This window comes from Lissotriton helveticus, chromosome 11 (assembly GCF_964261635.1).
Source record: "Lissotriton helveticus chromosome 11, aLisHel1.1, whole genome shotgun sequence".
NCBI classification, from domain to species: domain Eukaryota; kingdom Metazoa; phylum Chordata; class Amphibia; order Caudata; family Salamandridae; genus Lissotriton; species Lissotriton helveticus.
The window spans coordinates 1,027,348,183-1,027,362,568 of record NC_136072.1 but is presented as its reverse complement, the minus strand read 5'-3'; the positions used below and the strand labels follow the sequence as shown (position 1 = coordinate 1,027,362,568).

The 14,386-nt window shown below is 48.3% G+C and overlaps 1 protein-coding gene across 4 annotated transcripts in view; it reads right to left on the bottom strand.

Moving 5' to 3' along the window:
- HECTD4 (HECT domain E3 ubiquitin protein ligase 4) overlaps positions 1–14,386 on the bottom strand; it is a 2,216,728-nt gene that overhangs the window by 334,926 nt on the left and 1,867,416 nt on the right. For all 4 annotated transcript variants that reach the window (XM_078667422.1, XM_078667425.1, XM_078667423.1 and 1 more), the window contains one exon: positions 1,126–1,245. In XM_078667422.1, the coding sequence (XP_078523548.1) occupies positions 1,126–1,245 (120 nt within the window). The remainder of the gene's footprint in view (positions 1–1,125; positions 1,246–14,386) is intronic.

Genomic DNA, 14,386 nt, shown 5'->3' with positions numbered 1-14,386 from the left:
ATGTACCAAAAACAGATAAAATGTTATTATTAACAAAAGTACTGGGGATAGCACCCTTGGCTTACGTCTACTTCAGGGAAGAACTCAAAGTCTCCTTTTAGAAAAAACAGAACTTCTCTGGACAAGATTTAAGCATGGTTGAGTTGACGAAGTGTATCTTGAAATCAGAGGCCAAATCCATCAATTATAAGGTGATGTAATGGCCTGCCAGTTCTCTGCAAAACGAGATACCCGTCACCCAAATGGCTGGTCCTGCAAGCACAGTTATTAATTAATTAATTAAAGAGGTTAATAAGCCGGGATGCCAGCCATGGAGCAGGAAGCAGAAAGCGCTGTTGCTGGCGTAGGCGGAAATTTTGATACACCATGAAAAATCTGGTGTAGCTGCTCGACACGCTGGCAAGGCTGCTTTTGGTGAAAGGGTTGGTCCCTTGAGTAACCACAGACCATGCCATTTTTCTGATGGTATTGGCGAACTGGCAAGGTCCAAGGAATGTGCAGAGATTTTGATTGATTTGCTTAAAGTGCTCCAGTGCTGAAACAGTTTTATCTTAGAAAGGCGCTCACCATCAAAGTGCATGTCCATTACATTGGCCTGGATGACTCCTGAGGGCCTGGTAGATTGCACTGAGATGTGGCTACAGATGACAATACCAGTGATCATAGATCTAGCCACAGAATCAGCAAAAGTAATCTTGTACATGCTCAAACAAACTACACCTTTGCCAGCTGCACCATCTCCTAAAACGTATGGTATTAAATAAGCCTAAAGGCATGTCAATATGGAGGTTAGCAGGGATAAGCTCAGCAAATAAAATACTTTTTCTCCCTTAATGCTGGTGCGCTTGGACTTTAGGTCCAAGAAGGATTGGAAGGGAAAGTAATGGGGTTCAAGTTCTAGCATAAAGCCCATATCTCCAAATTCTCTAATAAAGGATGAGTGGACAGGACATTGGATTGTTCGGAACAGGTCCATAACTCTAAGACACCTGGTGACTTAAACATAGGCCTGAAAAGCACTGAATCCCAACCCACAGAGGTGAAAAGATCTTAAAGTAAAAGTCTTGTTGGAAAATGACATTGGGTTAACTTTGGTAAAACATGTCTTATTAGAGTGAACATTACCTCCCACTATTTCCAGTGGATCTAAAGTAATCTCCGGGGCAGCATGATCAGCTGTTCGTTGCACAGTTGCATTTAACACTCGATTCATCACAGTCACCTTAGTATCATAAAAGATTAGTCCTAAAGGAATGAAAAAATAGAGAGTTCTCTTTCCATTATTAAACATGTAAATCAACTCATTAGTAACTTTGTTACATTTATAATCAATCATTCTAAAAAAACAGTACTAAAACAGTTCACCAACAATCCAAAAATCAAAATAGGTGTTTTAAAGTGTAAGTTACCTGTAACAAAATTTCTTCCCACATTCATATCTTTTTTATTGATTCACATGCTTAAATACCTCTCTTGCTGGTGTTCTAATATAGCATAAAACTGTACTAATGCATCCCTATGTAAAACAATAATGTTTGTTTAAGAGCGCAATTAGGTCCCTGGAAAAAGCCTAAACTTCAGTGAATGAGGCGGAAGAGCTGAGCACGCCATTCCCCTTTCAGTCCACCGCAGCTCAGATTTCATAGTAGAAGAATGAAGCAAGCCTCTAACGAGATGAAGTGTGGGTAGCAGGTGAATCTATATCAGTGCTGGGGAATTACTAGTAAATTAGGTATTCCTTCTCTGGCATATGATCTTCCCTCTGAGCAACTGCTGTTTTTTTAATGAATATTTAGCAGTGCTCTCACAATACATAAGTCAGTCCATGCGATGAATCTGAAAAGAAAAAGGCAATGATCATCTTTGGGCTCTGGCCACACCATGAGGCCAATTACATCAGGACTCTACTTTTTGCCTAGTTTTCAGGGGAAAGCTTGGTTGATGGGACTCAAGTGAGCTGCTTTGACAACGAAACCACATTTCATATAAAATGTTCATGTTGCCTTTGGAGGAAATGATAATAAAACTGTTCAAAGTACATGCTATATTAGGGGCATTTGTTGACTAAAATTGAGGTATTTTACAATTTGGCTGCTTTTCCATTACAGCAAACCCAGCTCACCACTGCTTTAAAATGTTAAAGCTAACCAACAAATTGTGCCCCCTCACTCAATCACTTAAGTATTAATTCGGGACCAAATAAACATAACCGTTAAATTTGGTCCGGTATCTTTATTTATACCTTTTATAACTGATTATTTCAAAAATATTTCATATGGCAACAGGAGAATACAACATACACAATTATTTACAATTGATACTAAACTACATTAACACAATACCACTAACACACACTGTGAGAAGAAAATTTCAAATGTAACATCCCATAAATAATACAATACTAAACTATAAACATCACCACTAGACAATTTTGTACAGACAAATCAAAAATACAGACAAATAAAAAATACGTAAAAAGAGCCAATTCAATACAAGAGAAAAAGCGTGAGGCAGGTATAATTCTTAATACACATTCAATGTATATCATTAACTCTTGCTGGATTGTCGACGCGTTTCAAGTTTGGGCATGGAGTTTCCAAACTATCATCAGGGCTCTTGTGATTTTTCTGGACGTTAGTGATTGGTTGGCCTGTGTGGGTTTCTATTATTGGACCAAATCCTTTATTCAGGACACAACCAGGATAACTGGGGGGCGGAGGATTATTTCTTCTTAGAATCCTTTCAAGCGTGAAAGGATTCTAAGAAGAAATAATCCTCCGCCCCCCAGACCCCCTTTTTGTGGCTACAAATCCGAACCACTAAAGGGTGGTGCTGCCACTGAAGTTATCCTGGTTGTGTCCTGAATAAAGGATTTGGTCCAATAATAGAAACCCACACAGGCCAACCAATCACTAACGTCCAGAAAAATCACAAGAGCCCTGATGATAGTTTGGAAACTCCATGCCCAAACTTGAAACGCGTCGGCAATCCAGCAAGAGTTAATGATATACATTGAATGTGTATTAAGAATTATACCTGCCTCACGCTTTTTCTCTTGTATTGAATTGGCTCTTTTCACGTATTTTTTATTTGTCTGTATTTTTTATTTGTCTGTACAAAATTGTCTAGTGGTGATGTTTATAGTTTAGTATTGTATTATTTATGGGATGTTACATTTGAAATTTTCTTCTCACAGTGTGTGTTAGTGGTATTGTGTTAATGTAGTTTAGTATCAATTGTAAATAATTGTGTATGTTGTATTCTCCTGTTGCCATATGAAATATTTTTGAAATAATCAGTTATAAAAGGTATAAATAAAGATACCGGACCAAATTTAACGGTTATGTTTATTTGGTCCCGAATTAATACTTAAGTGATTGAGTGAGGGGGCACAATTTGTTGGTTAGCAGTATATAGGGTCGAGCCCTCCCTCAGCCCCGCTAAGGACCTAACTCCCTTTTGTTTGCAGTTAAGAGCGGATACTATATCCGCGAGAGAATTAGGGGTACAAAGAGCAAGCGTGACAGGATTCTAAGAAGAAATAATCCTCCGCCCCCCAGACCCCCTTTTTGTGGCTACAAATCCGAACCACTAAAGGGTGGTGCTGCCACTGAAGTTATCCTGGTTGTGTCCTGAATAAAGGATTTGGTCCAATAATAGAAACCCACACAGGCCAACCAATCACTAACGTCCAGAAAAATCACAAGAGCCCTGATGATAGTTTGGAAACTCCATGCCCAAACTTGAAACGCGTCGGCAATCCAGCAAGAGTTAATGATATACATTGAATGTGTATTAAGAATTATACCTGCCTCACGCTTTTTCTCTTGTATTGAATTGGCTCTTTTCACGTATTTTTGATTTGTCTGTATTTTTGATTTGTCTGTACAAAATTGTCTAGTGGTGATGTTTATAGTTTAGTATTGTATTATTTATGGGATGTTACATTTGAAATTTTCTTCTCACAGTGTGTTAGTGGTATTGTGTTAATGTAGTTTAGTATCAATTGTAAATAATTGTGTATGTTGTATTCTCCTGTTGCCATATGAAATATTTTTGAAATAATCAGTTATAAAAGGTATAAATAAAGATACCGGACCAAATTTAACGGTTATGTTTATTTAGTCCCGAATTAATACTTAAGTGATTGAGTGAGGGGGCACAATTTGTTGGTTAGCAGTATATAGGGTCCAGCCCTCCCTCAGCCCCGCTAAGGACCTAACTCCCTTTTGTGTGCAGTTAAAATGTTAAAGCACAAGTTACTACTTGTGTAACGATATTTCTGTAAGAGACATTAGTTAGTAATAGATTCCTTACCTTAGAATATCCCAAGGCGTCAGACTGGATCCGGAAAGTTTTTCTTAGCAGTACCCCTGCACGTCCGTCGCTGGCGTCGTAGTCGCTGAGATGACGTCACGGAGACTACTTAGGCGCCACCCATGCGCGCTGGCGTCAGTTCTGTACACGACTTTCCGCGCCAGGAACGCAGAGCCATGCAAGATATTGACCACTGGTACATTGAAAACTAGGGCCCTGAAAGGGATGACCATAACCCTAGTAATTAGTTTGCAGAACGGGGAGGATGGGAGAGGCGGTAAGGAATCTATCACTAACTAAGGTCTCTTACAGATGTACGATTACACAAGTAGTAACTTGTGCATCTGAAAGAGACACGTTAGTGATAGATTCCTTACCCTAGAATAGATACCCCAGCAATACCAACCCCGGTGGTGGGTCTGCGAACAAGATTACACCAGAAAGTCACGGAGTACAGAACGACCAAAGAAGCCATCTCTCCAGACTTGACTGTCAAGGCAGTAATGCTTGGTAAACGTGTGCAGCGAGGCCCACGTAGCTGCCTGACAAATGTCCTGCAAGGAAACACCGTGTCCGAAAGCAGTAGTGGCTGCGGTTGCCCTGGTGGAATGGGCACGCAGCCCCACAGGAGGCTCCTTCGTAGCCAACGAGTAACAGGCCTTCATGCAGAGAACAACCCACTGAGAGATGATCCGTTTGTGCACGGCCTGACCTTTTTTGGCGCCCAGGTAGCCAACGAAGAGCTGGTCATCCACCCAGAACTGTTGTGTGCGCTTCAGAAAGAACGAGAGCGCACGTTTTGGGTCCAGACGGTGGAGCCTCTCTTCCTCTTTTGAAGGATGTGGAAAGAAGGTGGGCAAAGTGATGGTCTGCCCAATGTAAAAGGGCGTAACAACTTTTGGCAATAAAGAAGGACAGGTCCTTAAAACCACCTTGTCCGGATGAACAGAAAGGAAAGGAGGTTTAGAAGAAAGAGCCTGGAGCTCACTCACTCACTCTTCTTGCAGAGGTGATAGCTACCAGGAAAGCCATCTTGAGAGTGAGAAGACGTAAAGGACAGCTATGAAGGGCCTCAAAGAGAGCGCACATCAGATATGTCAAGACAAGATTCAAGTCCCATTGAGGTATTATGAACGGCACAGGAGGAAATGTGTGCGTATGCCTTTCAGAAAACGGTTAACAACTGGGGACTTAAAAAGAGAAGGTTGATCAGGAAACCTTAGAAAGGCAGAAATGGCAGAAAGATAACCTTTGACAGTGCCCAGAGCAGAGCTCTGCTGGAACACGGAAAGGAGGAACAGAAGAACCTCGGAAAGAGGGACAGAAAGGGGATCCACAGCTTTAGCTGCGCACCGTGCCACAAACTTGTTCCACCTGCAGGCGTATACCGTTTTAGTGGCTGGCTGCCAGAATGACATCACAGACTTCAGGGGGAAAATCGAAAGCAGTCAACTGTCGCCGCTCAATCTCCACGCATGGAGATGGAGGTTGGACAGGTTCGGGTGAAGTACCGTCCCCGGCTGCTGCGACAGAAGTTCCTCCCGAAGAGGCAGTCGGATCGGGGGATCAATCGCCATGCTGAGTAGCTCGGGATACCAGTATCTTCGTGCCCAATCCGGAGCCACAAGGATGACTTGGACCCGGCCGCGCCAAATCTTCTTCAGCACTCTGGGCAGAAGTGGTATAGGCAGAAAGGTGTACAACAGACCCCAACTCCACTCGCAACGAAAAGCGTTGCAGAGTGAGTGCCGCCTTGGAAATTCCAACGCGCAGAACTGATGACATTGCGCGTTCTCTTCGGTGGCGAATAGATCTAACTAAGGCTCTCCCCACTGCAGAAAGCGACTTTGCACCACGTCCGAGTGCAGACGCCATTTGTGATCCATCAAGCACCGGCGGCTGAGTTCGTCCGCCCAGGCGTTCAGATAACATGCCAGGTGTTGAACCACTAAGGTAATAACTTGACGTTCAACCAACGTCCAGAGTCGCAGAGCCTCCTGACATAGGGTCCACAACCCCACCCACCTTGTTTTTTGCAGTACCACATGGCGGTGGCGTTGTCCATGAACACCTGCACTACACTTCCCCGGACAGAGGGAAGGAATGCTTTCAGTGCAAGTCGGATCGCCCGAAGCTCCAAAGCGTTGATATGGAGCCGGGACTCCGCTGGAGACCAGAGGCCTCTGATCTCCGCCTCTCCCAAATGGCCTCCCCATCCCAGGAGGGGCGCATCCGTCATCACCGGTGCTCCGGTTGGGGAAGGGAGAGGGATCTGCCATTGACCCAATCGCGATTCGTGAGCCATCACTGCAAGTGTCGTGCAGTGCCCTCTGAGACCTGGACATGATTGGACAGGTTGCCCTGATGCTGTGCCCACTGGAACTTCAGGTCCCACTGCAGAGCCCGCATATGCCATCTGGCATGTTGCACTAGCAGGATGCAGTAGGCCATCAGGCCCAACGCTACCATCCAGTCTCCAGGGTCGAGGGCAGCCAAGACCTGAGCCAACATCTTGAACTTCTCATTCCGGAGGAAGCGACTGACGTTCCTGAGGTCCAAGATGGGGGGTAAGCCCCCTTTGTCCTTCTTGGGGACCAGAAAGTAGTGGGAGTAACAACCACAACCTATTTCTGGCCCAGGAACGCACTCAATGGCCCCCTTGGCCAAGAGGGCCGTGACTTCCTGTTGGACCAGCGCAAAGTGATCCCCCGACGTGCGGTAGAACTGAGGTTGGGGGAGTAGACTCGAAGGGGAGGCAGTAGCCCCTCCGGATAAGCTGCAACACCAACTTGTCGGAAGTGACAGAACGCCAATGAGGAAGGTGAAGGCGAATCCTGCCATCCACTGGTGTGGGATGCGACCCAAAGCTCAGACTAGGAAGGCTTCGAAGTAGACGTCACGGGGAGGAGGTGGACTGAACCTCACGCTGGCCCCGGAGCCACCCCGGTGGCCGCCTCGCCCACGGGCCGCTGAGTCTGGTCCTGCGCAGGCTTTTAGCTGAACGAACGGCCAGGCGTGCCTCTGCCATGGCCACGAAAGGAATGAAACATGGACGTGGCCGGGCGCATGGTGGAAAGGCCCAAGGACTTGGCCGTAGCTTGAGAGTCCTTAAGTGCCGTGTCGGCCTTGTCACCAAACAGGGGAGTGCCGTCAAAAGGCATGTCCATGAGCGAGCTCTGGATGTTCAGGGAGAACCTAGTGGACCACAGCCAGGCGTGGCGCCGTAGTGCCACGGTCGTGAAAATTGCTCTACCTAAGGAAGTCAGCGGTGTCCAAGCCACAACAAATGGCGAACCTAGCCAAGTACTTGCCCTCAGCCACAGCCTGGGACAGCACAGTCTGGACCTCTTCCGGGCACCGGGGTAACACCTCAGCCACGGAATCCTACACTGTGTGGAAATAGCAGTCCAGAAGGCATGCGGTGGTTACTGACCGCAGTCCTAAGCTGGCCGAAGAGAACAACCGCTTGCCAAACTGCTCCAATCTCTTAGAGTCCTTATCCGGCGGAGCCGTGGGAAAGGCACTCTGGGACGTAGAAGCTTGAATGACCAGACTTTTGGGTGTAGGATAAGTGGTCAGAAAGGTAGGGTCACCCGGCGCCGGTCGATGACGCCTGGCGATATACTTATCAACAGGGGCCCCCGTGGCGGGCAGTGACCAAGTGCTCAACAAGACTTCGGTGAGGGCATCATTAAAGGGCAGCAGCGGCTCCGAAGAAGTGGACGCCGGCTGGAGCACCTCAGTGAGGAGATTTGTCTTCAGGGTCACCGTGGGGTGATCGAGGTTAAGGACCTCAGCAACCCGACGGAGCACCACTGTATACAAGGCACCTTCCTCCATAGCGGGCAGGGGAGAGGCAAGCCCTGGATAATAAGAGACGTCGAGGCCACCGGCCTCCTCCAAGTCATCCACCCAGTCCTGCTCTGAATGACTGACGAGCAAGCGGGTCCTCAAACCCTTCCCAGTCATCCTCTTCCGCCAGCCCGGAAGGCACAGGCCTCGGCGGCGGGGGAGGGACCGGTGAAGGTATATACGGCGCCAGGATTTTGGATCCCAGTTGGGGAACAAAGCCCTCCGGGAACCGGGGCAGAGGCGGAACCAGCGGGCACCGGTGGCGGAGCCGAGGGCGGCGCCGGAGCTGGCAGCATTGGACCTAGAAGGAGCCGAAGGCGGGGCCGGAGCCAGCAGCATGGGACATCGCGGAGCCGAGGGCGGCGCCGGGGCAGGAGCCAGCAGCATGGGACCTCTTGGGGCCGAGGCCGAAGCCAGGGGCGCAGGATCCTGCGGCTCCAGAGCTGGATCCGCCAAAGGAGTCGGCAGACCAGCAGGATCCGAACACGGGACCGAGGGGCCCGAAGGCGCACCGGCGGGAGCCCGAGGCCTAAACAGGCAGTTCATGGCAGCAAGGAATTCTTGCATTTGTGGGGGAGTCGCCGACGGACCCAGGTAAGGAGGGTAGGCCGCGGGACTCCCAGGCTCCAAAGGAGCCGCAGGTTCGGAGCCCCTGTCCCCCTCATCTGCATCCAGGGACCGACGGGGGGACGTCGGAGAGCGAAAACGCTTCTTCGACTTCTTTTTGTGCCGTTTCTTATCCAAAGGGGAAGAGGAGTGGTGGTGACGACTCCACGAGCGGTCAAGGGAACTACCCCTGGATCTGGAACGGCGCGGGACGAGTGCCAAACCTCAAACAACTTCCGGCGTCGCTCCCTCAAGGCCTTCGGGCCATAGCCCTACAGTCCAGACAGGACCGGGAGTCATGGTCGCGCTCCAGGCAGTAGAGACAGACGTCATGAGGGTCCGCCACCGACACATTTCGACGGCAGGTCCTGCAAGACTTAAAACCAGGCATCCCTACTAGCACCAGAGAAACCAACACGAGACAAAAGTCTCAAAAAGATAGTAAAAAAATGACTAGGGTACGTGCTCTAACCGGATCTGCGCTTACTGGCGTGGAAAAAGAAAGAACTGACGCCAGCGTGCATGGGTGGTGTCTAAGTAGTCCCTGTGATGTCATCTCGGCGCTTACGACGCCAGCGATGGACGCGGAGCCGCAGGACGCCACCTACTGATGCGCAGGTGTACTGCTAAGCAAAACTTTCCGGATCCAGTCTGACGCCTGGGGATATTCTAAGATAAGGAATCTATCACTAACGTGTCTCTTTCAGATACTGAGATTAAAGGAAATCTGCCTCAGGGCTTTGGATGAGCCAGGACCTAGAAAGATGCCTCCTGGCTGAACGTCATCTCCTAGGACTTGTCAGACTCAGACAATTCATCTATTTTTGAGGCGATGTGTCTCTCTTAGGGTATTTAATTTATGTAGCGACCCAGCATTGGTGATTAGCAATGGAGCTCTCTGGGAGGCTGCTTAAGTTTAAAATATCCAAAGAGATGTTCTGAATCCCTTTGCCAGAAACACTGCACAAAGAAGATGTCCACTGATGTTTCTATAGATGTACATAACTCCAGCTGTGGTGTAAGACCCTGCTTTACAAACTGTTCTTTAGCCTAGGGATCGCCTTGAGAAATACAGCTGCTTGAGTCTGCTGGCAAAAGGCAAAGAATAGGATAGACAGTGACCACAACAAAAGGTATGCTGGCAAGCTCAGGGTTCACTGCAAAGTGTGTGCAAATCAGATTGGGTCCCACAATCAGGAGGCAGCTGGTCAGCCCAAATGTAGGTACTTCTAGAGGTGATCCTCAAGGGCTTTCAAAGAGGAAGAGGGGTCCACTGGCTAATGTAAAGAGACCTGCTAAACTGGGTGGGCACACAACACTAAAACCCCAAGTGGCACTGTGGTAGCTGGGGATACTTGCTCTAGGAAAGTTGGTGGAGGAATAGGCACCTCAGCTTCTATGAGTAGCGCACCCGGAGGTCTAGTGTTCAGGGTGGAGTGTGGCTTCGACCCAACATGAGACAAGCTGTGTTGTTGCACTTAATTGATCAGGATGTTGGGGTGTTATATGAAGGTTCCTGCTAGAAGCATCTGAAACACTCACCCAAGCTGAGGTACTGACAATCCATTTATGCCTCTGGCCAGAGTGAAGGTTCCAGAACAGTCCAAAAATTAACGGCATATGCTCCAGCTGGGGCACTTAGGTAAAGGGAGTCAAGCAAGAGCTTGCTCTGTAGGCCTGGACTACAGCACAGAGGGCTCTTTGAAACACCCTATCTAGAGACATTGGACTATTGCTGCATACATGTCCCTATTATTCCTGTATCCAGAGCTCACTCAGTGCACAGAATGATAGTGACAATAAACGGAATGGAATGAAGGAGAAATTAGTGTCTCAAAAACATAATAAGAAAGGTACTGGAATCTCAGTATTGCAGGGAGCTAATTTTGTTTAGATCCACATGCTCCATCCACCAGAGTCGACATCAAACTCATGCTACAAGAATTGAAGAAGAAATGGTAGCCCTACAGCAAGAATTTGCAAGTTCCCTGATCGACTTGGGTAATCTATTCCTAAAAACTGAAGGTGCAGTCAGATCAGCTGGAGTTATTGCCCACAGATTTAGCACATGTACAGGATGAAATGACAATGATGGTGGCAGTTCTTGAAAAGGCACAGGCATCAGTATTCAACAATGGCGCTCTCAGGGATGCTGCTGGCCTATTGGATTAAATCAATGTTGGGGAAAAGAGTGCTCACAGAAACAATCTGAGAATTATAGGCACAAACACAGAGGCAGCTGTTACACTTACAATGATGTGAACTCAATTTATCAAATCAAGAACGAATTACCACAGGTTGTGGTGAACCACAAAGCAGTTCCATTTCATTCCCAAAGCAACTCTATCACTGTGTTCCTGGACACCTCTCTGCTAATGGTAGTGAGGAAAAAGGACTTCAGGGGAATCACAATATTGCCCAGGAAATAAAGGACATCATATTGGTGGGCTTTCCCATTCTGTTTCTCCTGTACTGTAAGAAAACACGCTTTTTCAGGATTCCCTCCACTTTTGCTCCGATTTGGACTACTAGCTGTTGGTTTTTTGAATCTGAGAGTACACTGAGACCTGCTAACGAGACCCAAGTGCCAGTTGACCCATTACAAAAGGTGTGTAAAATTGGATAGCCCCAATTGGCAAGTGCTGACTTACTTATAAGTTCCTAGTATATGGCACTCATGGTACAAAGTCAACTCAGGTTTGCAGCACTGACTGTGCCACCCTGGGTGTGACAAAAGACAAACTGGCTCCCAGCCTGCCACTGCGGACTGGAAGGACAGAGCTTTTTAAGAAAAATGTTTTTAGAGTTTTATATAGCGTGAACTAGACCCGAGACATTGGGTATCAGAGCGCTTTACATGAGCACCAGTTTTGTTACAGAAGGACACATTGTTTACAATGCTAGTTCGACTTTGCCATTTAAACTAATGGCAAAGCCACCAGTCCCTTGATAATTTATGTAAGGCTCCTCAAAGGAAGGCATAGAGCCCTATGGCAAGGAGATATGTATTATTAAGTAAGACATATAGGTTTATGTATTTCTTAGCAGCAAACCACTTAAAGTTGTCGTTTTGCTGAGGATAAGCTAGTAGCTCCCTTGCCTAATACAGTGTTACTGGCTAGCATCCCAGCTTGGCTAACTTATGAATGAGACTACCTAACTGGGTACTGCACGGTATCAAATTAATTGTGCCACTAAACCCGACCTGATGCCCTCGTCAAAACTAATGTCGCTATTAAAGTTAAGCAATTTTTAGTAAGTTGCCACTCTGTGCCCCATCTAGTCCAGAGGCGTCGCAAAGACTTTAGTACACAAACACCTTTCTACCCACTTGGGGAGATGTGCCAACGACTCCCAGACTTAAGAACAAAGGCAGTGGCAGCAGAGGGAGGTATGACCTCCTCTCCCAGGGAAGCCACTCAGGCTAACGGCCCAAAAGTTGAGCTTCAAAGGGGAAGTTGCCTGTGACAACTCTCCCTAGCAGAATGCCTTTTGTTCCTGTAGACAAGTTAGAGACAGAGAAAGGGAGGGAAAGAGAGGGAAAACCAGTCCCCAAACCGGTTTTCCTGTGGGCGAGTAGCCCTTAGGTAACCACATCTACATGGTGGGCTACCACGCGCCTCATAGTTGAGGAAAGGTCCCGACATCTTGAGTGGCAACAATTTTGCACTCTGGGATTGCCAAATGCTACACATCACTGGAACTTTGTCACCAAAAAGGAAGGGACCTACTAGCCCACTGGCTAGTGACTACGTTGTCCCCTCTGGGCCCTTTCCCAGGATATAATGGACACCCAAAGTACCCTGGACCTTAGTACACGTTGGATTTGGAGAGAGGACCGAAGAAGGACTGCCCTGCTGCCTTTGAAGCTGCAAGAAGAAAGGATGCGCTGTCAAAAGGACTGCACCTGCTGCACTTTGGGATAGTACATTTGGGCAAGTAAATTTTGGATTGTGCTTAAGGTTCCTGACATAGGGAAAAGTGGATTCCTGAAACCACGTCAAAGCAGTGACACCAAGGATCAGTCAGTTGATCCGTTTGGAACAAACTGACTGGGGAGAGGATGTAGCCTAATGGCTAGGGCGGTCGACCTCAAATCTGGGGTACCCGGTTAGAGTCTCGGCAATGCAACATCCTGTGATTTTGGGCAAATCACTTAATCTCCCTGTGCCTAACAAAAATGAATGCGTCTTTATGAAATGCAACTGGTGCTCATGTAAAGCGCTCTGATACCTTCGGGTCAAGTTTGCGCTATATAAAACTCCGTTAAAAAAAAACTAAAAATAAAAAAAACCCAGAGACAAAAGCACTGAAGAAGCCCAAATTGGCAAGTTGGTAGCCACCGCAGAGGGTTTGGCACTACCTGCAGCCACGGTGACCAATCCACAAAGGTCGAAAAGTGCACCGGGGTCTGCTGGACCCGGGAGTGCTGTCAAAGACCGGATTCATCAACTAGAAGGACACAAGCCCCCACCAAGGATTTTTGCTGTAACTGCTGTGTCGCAAGATCGGTAGCCCAGCCTCAGCTGGCCTTTTAATGTAGCAAAGAGGACGTTGTGGGACACCAAGATCCGGGGCCAAAGTTGGCACCTCACCCATGGACTTACCGCAACTCACCCCTGTCAACCGCACAGCCCCAGAAGCATCTTTTCCTCCTGCACCCCCAGAATCAGGATCACTCCATTGTCGTTTAGGCGGCCATTTCCTAAAGGTTGGAACTGGACTGGAATAGGCTCCTGGACCTCCGCCCTGTCAGATTTGGTCGCCCAGAGTTGGCGGACAAACTCTTTCAAAAGTTTACAAACTTTTGGTTGACTAATGCTTGTTTACAGATGGATTACAAATTATTTAATGGAGGGGTGTGGCCAGCAACATGGCGGACTAGCCGGAAAGGCCGGAGCTACGGCTGCACAAAACAGATCCGGCCCGTAATCCGGCATCCTTTAATCGCTAAACACACTGCATACCACCCTAAAGACCTCCGTAACCAGGTATAGAAGGCGACGAGTGCCGTGCTGTCCTGGTTCACCGGAGAAAATGCGGCGCTAGATGCTGGTCGAGGGCATGGCTGGTGAAGATGGCGCCTGCCTACGGGCCCGGACTGGGAGCTTGGTGAGGTAAGCCGTTTGCACCCCTTGGCCGCTTCGGGCAGGGTGCGATAGAAGCTGATCTGGAGGTCCTTGCTGGGCAGTGGGGGCAAGCACTAGCAGAGGGGCCGCAGACACGCGGCCTCAGACCTGAACAGATGGTGCTCCTGGAGGGCTACTGAGTGATGAGAGCGCAGGCCTGGAGATCCCCGTGGCGGTCTAGTCACCACCAGAGTCCGGGAGCGGAATTGAACGGCCGCAAGCAGCCCGGTGAGCGGAGGCAGGACAGATTGATGTGGCTGCCGGCCGTGCACGCGCAGTGAGCCGATCCGACGTTGCTGCCTGCAAAGGGTCACCCAATCTGAGTGACACAAGCTGCGACAGACAAGCCTAGGCCCTGGTGGTGTGCTGGTGACACGGCGGCTTCGGCCAGCTGGAGGGGGGAGAAGCGGAGTCCAGCAGAACGCCCGGAGGTGTGGAAATGCACCAGGGTGAGCTCAGGGGGATATAACAGTGGAGCCTGG